General features: G+C 36.7%; 1 protein-coding gene across 5 annotated transcripts in view; it reads left to right on the forward strand.

Annotated features, from left to right (window-relative positions):
- CYLD (CYLD lysine 63 deubiquitinase) overlaps positions 1-5,828 on the forward strand; it is a 30,016-nt gene extending 24,188 nt beyond the window's left edge. For all 5 annotated transcript variants that reach the window (XM_075040217.1, XM_075040215.1, XM_075040218.1 and 2 more), the window contains one exon: positions 1,129-5,828. In XM_075040217.1, the coding sequence (XP_074896318.1) occupies positions 1,129-1,313 (185 nt within the window). In that variant the 3' untranslated portion in view covers positions 1,314-5,828. The remainder of the gene's footprint in view (positions 1-1,128) is intronic.
- The last annotated feature ends 256 nt before the right edge of the window (positions 5,829-6,084 follow it).

Consider the following 6,084-nt stretch of genomic DNA (forward strand, 5'->3'; position numbering starts at 1 on the left):
GGATGTACACAATCATCAGATACTATGCAAATATTTTTATTGCTTTTGCTTAAATGACTTGGTGTAGGTGTCTTTAGAATAAAAGAAATAGTCACACATTACAACATCTATGCCATTCCTTTGAATCTCTTTAGAGTTATCAGTGGAAAACTGTTACCCTGTAATAATACAAATGTCAGTAAAACAAGTGTTCTCTCAGATTCTGCTGCATTAAATAGTGTTTAAATAAGGACTCTCTGTTCAATTCTGGTGCCTGAGAAAAACAGGAATAGACGCAAGTGTCAGACTCATAGTAACAGTTCTTTGCATGAAGAATTCTTGAACCCTTCTGTTACAGTGTGACTGGGGGGGGGGGGGGGGGGGGGGAGGAGAATCTTGCCTCCTGTTGAAAATGAAACTGCGACAGGATTAAAGTCTCTTTCTTATAACAACCAGAAGGCAATCAAGCTTTGTTTCAGAGTGCTTGAAATGTGTACGACTGAATTCTGTAAAGAACCACTTTATTTCAGGAATGTAGATCACATGAGATACTCACTGGGTATCTCCTGCTGATCTTAGGGGGTTTTGTATCACAAATATTTCCCTTCAACTAGTGCTATAAGCTAAAAATGTTTGCTGGGGAACAGTGTCACAGATGTCCGTACTTGTGTTGTTTGAATTTGCTTATTTTTACATGGAAAATGGCCAGGAGCAAACTCTGCCTTAGTCTTGCAAGTCAGGTACAGACACTCATGTTTTATGAATTCATCAACTGTTACCAGTTGTCATGTTATTAACAAATTCAGTAGCATTTGAGGTGGCATATGTATTCAGGTCACTTTCTCAAAGCCGTACAGAATTTTCAGTGTTTAGGAAAACCCAAAGTTCTCTCTCATTCTGGTAGGGTGTTTGTGTGGGTGTTTGTTAGTAAACACTACAAGATACTCTGACACCAATTGTGATTTTTTTCTTGAACAATACACCTTTCATAGAAGTTTACCCTGCAGTAGTCCAGAATGGCATACTTAGTTTTTTTAGCATGCATTTTCAAGAACTGGTGATGCTGTCATAATTAAAGTACATTATAAAGAGCAAATATATGTAGATGCTATCCTAATCTGTTTCTCTTTCTTTCCTTACGGTTAAAAGGAGGTCAGAATGGCTTTAACATTCCACAAGTTACCCCATGCCCAGAAGTTGGTGAATACCTGAAGATGTCTCTAGAAGAATTACACTCACTGGATTCCAGAAAAATTCAAGGTTGTGCACGAAGACTACTTTGTGATGCTTACATGTGCATGTATCAAAGTCCAACAATGAGTTTATACAAATGAACAATGTCCTCTGGAAAACTGAAGAAACAGTGTAGAGTTATCGACTGTTGCATTTGCTACATTTTTTGGTTAGTTTTAATGCAACCGTTGCTGGCAATGGATGCGATAACAAGGAAGAAGTTGACTATGAGAGCAAAAGGATTACTGTTCCAAAAACTACATGTGGAGTTCTGTAATTGAAGTATTTAAGCATTTTGCACTCTAGGAAGTGTGCTTGTGTGTGTTTGTTTTATAAACAAAGTCTAAGTGAAGTTACTAAAACTTAAAGCTTTAAGTGCATTGATTATACACAGGCTTTTTTGAAATGTTAAAGGTGGAATTATGTCAGGAGAAACCTCCTTAGTCCATTGAGAATGTAAAGGTACACAGTGTTCTTTCTTGCTCAGTGCATTTCTGTGGGCCAAGGATGATGATTCTCTCTACCCTCCATCCCCACCACTTCTCCCCACCCTTGATCTTTTTTAGCACCATAGATTCTCTCTTGAAGGGAGAATAACTTCAGTTTTAGTAAGATAAATTTTGGACTGTTCATTGCATATTAATTCTGTTCTGTTATCTGTCTACTGCATTCTTTTCAGTTCACACATTTGCATCTTCAAAAATTAACGTTCATTTAAAGATCTGAATTCCTGTCTTGTGAAAGTCAAGCACACAGATTTGTTATCTGTTAACTTGCAATTTTTGGAGGGGAAAAAAAGGAGAGGAGAAAAGGGTATTAATGGGAACCATAATTGCTGAAATATAAAATAAGCAATGAAAGTTAACAGCTGTCTTTTTCTAAGTGTCTATTTTTAAAGAAACAAAGCAGTCTGGAACAGAACAGCAACTATATACAAATGATTTGAGGACAAAAAAATAAAACAGTAGATTGCCTCAGGGAATGTTGCTGAAGTGGGTTCTAGTCCTTGGTAAAACAAAACTGACTTTTCTACAGTACTTTAAGCTACTACCTGGGAATATGTTATGCATCTGACTCTTCATTTCAGGATTAGTAATGAGTATTAAAAATCTCTGCCTGGAAAGGCAAAACTACGAATAAAAATAGATCAGAGTTTTACTGTATACCAAGCACGTAGTGAAACCTAACTTGAAAAACTGCAAAACCTGCGTTGATGCAAAATATTATACTTGGAAGTCTGTTGGTTTCTGTTTGCAATGAAATACTGTTGTTTTAGTTGCTTTTTAGCTATTTCTGTCTACTACTGACTAGCAAACATGCAACTATATATATACAGTAAAATCTGGTTGTACAAACTGCATACATATGAGCTGTACGTTTTCAACTCTTAGGATGTTTTATATGGAAAACTTCCTTTTTGGGATCAAGTCTATAGAAGGAGCGGTCACAAAATATAACAGAGGAAAAGCCACTTTAAAAAAGCCACTGTTTTAAAAGACAATGGAGACTGATCCCATATTGTAGAAAATGTGGTTACTTTGTTCTTCTTGGAAAACCTAAAATCTTTCTTTGGGACACACTCCACCACAGAACAGTAACTAGAGAGAGATTTGAAAATGATGCTTGAAGGACTAATTTGTCTAAAGCAAGGGGTGCTGAGGGAGTTGATCTGTTCTGTTAGCCACTGCATGAACTGTGCTCTAATTTTTCACTCGCAAGAGCAAAAATGTTATTAGAAGTGTCACTGTTCCTTTTGCCTCTAATTGTCTCATGGGTTCTGCATTCCCTTGCCTTATTTATCTAGTCTGTGCTCCTTGGCAAAACTCTTATTTCTTTTGTTTCAGTCCTACTACGAGCTCTTGAAAAAAACCCTCTGTTTCTTTAGTTTCAGTACTACTATGAGCTCTTGAACTCTTTCTCTCCTGAAAAATTTCAGTAAGGCTTTAGGTGATGGATTCCATAACGGTCTGTCAATGGATGGGTTATTGTCCATTGGCTCTTCCTTGGCTACGTACCATCCTGCTCTGGGACAGCAGCTGCAGATGTGTTGACAAGGATGCCATAGAAGCATCTCACAGGCAATATAAGGTAAAAAGACTAGCAGTAGTCTTGGCTAGGCAGCTCATATTTATTAAAATGGCCTTGAGAACACTTACATCATCTGAGCAGAAGGTATGGTAACCCACCCTTGGCTGCATGTTGAAGAGGAAGTTGGGCCACCGCCTCTAGGTACCTCAAGTGATGTTTTTAAATGGGGCTGTTTGCAAAGCAAAGGCAAGAGGGGGCTTGCAAAAAAAAAAAAAAAAAAAAAAAAGCAATAGCGCAACAGACTCTCAACTTGCTCTCTACAACGTTTGATACCTTGTTTGATAACTTCATTCCCCCGGCCCCCTTGTGACTCTCTACCTGAAAGTAGTTGCAAGAGAGACCCCCTTCTGAACAAGGAGCAAATGTAAAGGCTTTACAAAATGAACAAGCACAAACCTATGTACCAATGAGACCAATCTGAATGTCTGGATTCTTTCTCTTCCCTATCCCTAGATTTATTCTCTAGTTTTCCCAATGCATTAACTTTCATATGTCTTCCACTCATGTCATCTTTCTGCCTCCCTCCCTCCATATATTACATACTACCTGAAGTTGTAGTTACCTTACCTCTCACTTATTGAACTCGGAAGACAGCCTTGGAACTGCTGTGGCCAGAGAGGAGACTTGGACTTGCAACTGTATTAAAATTTTCTACATAAATAAGCTCCTAGCAAAATAGCCACTCTTTTTTACAACTGCAAATATCTAAGAACCCCATTTTTTCAGAATGCATATTCTGTTAGCAGAACCCAATTAAAATAGATGGGTGTAAATGAACTGCTTCGCTTCTTGCCTCCAATCTTCTGGCCTTTGACTGAAAAAGAAGTTGTGTGAATTCTTACTGTGGTACACCTAGATAACACAGAAAAAACTGGGAGTTTAAAAGCATTATTGTGCACGCTTCTTGGTGACAAATACTGTGTTTCGAATTGCAGGCAGTACTTTACAGCCTGCATTTTGTACTACTTTATATTATTGCAAAACAGTAAATAGTTTTGCAAACAGTGTATGATTACATGGTTAGTTTATTGCTTATCAGTTAAAAGAGCAGAGATGTTTTCTATAGCATTAAAAAAAGTGTTGGTTTTGACAACTGAGTCTTCTTTTAATCCAAAAAGTATTGCTTTATGGTGTACTGTATTGGACTAGAGATAATCTGGCAATGTAAATGAAATGTTATGGAAACTAACCCCAATTTTTATTTTCTTTCTCAGAAAGGAGTATACAGACAGAAAAGTGATTTCACTGTGAAAGGAAACTTGTAAAATAACTTATATACAAGGGTAAGAAACTGTTTTTAGCCTTCAGCATATATTGGGGAATTGAATAAGCTATTTTGAAGAAACAGCCTGCATTTTAAAAATCTACTGCTGTTAAATGTAACGCCCAAAGATTCCTGTGACTAAGCACCCAACTTTTATGTGTCTAATGCATTTGGGAGCCTCCCAATCAGTTCTCTCTCTTTTTATTTTTTTATTTTATTTTTTTTTTAATATGGTGAATGTGCCCATAAATTAATAGCACTTAGATCATTGCTTCATGGTTTGGCTCTTGAAGTATTGCTAACAATGGCCTTAACCTGTGAGTAGGAAAACACATAGAAAATACGGTTCCTGACAGCCTGTAAAAATGTAAAGTTTTATAATACATAAACTCATAATCGGGGAGAAAAACTGCACCCCTATACAACTGTCAGCCCCTACTTTGCTAATCATTTTTAGAAATAGGGGTTCAAATCAGTAGAAAATTGAACAAATCACTGTGCCACTAAATGCTTGCTTATTTTGAACATAGAGGTTAAAATGACAAGGTGTTAGTTAAAGGTGATGCCTTACACATTACTAAAACAAAAAAACAAACAACCCCAAACCCCACAGTAAACTACATGAGAGTGCTTGTTTTTTGGTGTGGGAGATAATTGGAGGAAAAAATACAAAAATATGTATGTTCAGTAAAGATCTTTCTAATACCTGTGATAATACTGATTCTGTGCTTTTAAAAATGTAGTACTGTGTTTTACTAAACAGCCTGTGAGAGTTCCATTTTAAACAGGTACTATGTGTTACAGGAATTACTCATGTAATCATAAATGGTTCATTTCAATGCACTTATTTTTCTTGTGCACTTTATACTCCACTGAACAGATGAACTTGGTCACCACAATCCCTAATGGTAGCCTGGTTAATACAATACTAAGGCACAACATGCTGCAAACTGGAATTTTACGGTTTCAGAACCGAGTTGGTGTAAAAAACAGCTTGAAAGCTTTGTGTATTTTTACCACTGTAACAAAGCATGTTTTTCTCTGTTCTTGATGTTTTGCTAAATAAACATCCCATGTTTTGTGCACAAATAGTCTCTTAAACTTAAAAAGGCTGTCTCCAAGAATGAGTTAGGGAAACTTACATCAGATTGCCCTCAAGTAGCCTTAACACCCCCCCGCCCAATGGTAGAGTGGAATTTGCTGCTGGAAAGGAATGTACCGTGTGCTCCTTCTGTACTAATATTAATTAAAAATATTATTCTTATGGCTCTATTAATTTCTTTGGGGGGTTGAAGTTCTGGGACTGTCACGAACAACAACGAATACAGTGTTGAACTAGCTTGGTTTATGTATTTACAAAAGAATTTATTTTTACATATTTTTGATAGTCTCAATTTCAACTTTTCTAGAAAACTTAGGAATTGCTGTACTGTATCAAATCAGGTCAAAGTATACTACTTGTGCCTTACCAGTTAGTACCTGATACTATAATGGAAAACCAACAAAACGCTGCTATAGCT

The sequence above is a fragment of the Buteo buteo genome, chromosome 11, assembly GCF_964188355.1.
Source record: "Buteo buteo chromosome 11, bButBut1.hap1.1, whole genome shotgun sequence".
In the NCBI taxonomy this organism is placed as follows: Eukaryota; Metazoa; Chordata; class Aves; order Accipitriformes; family Accipitridae; genus Buteo; species Buteo buteo.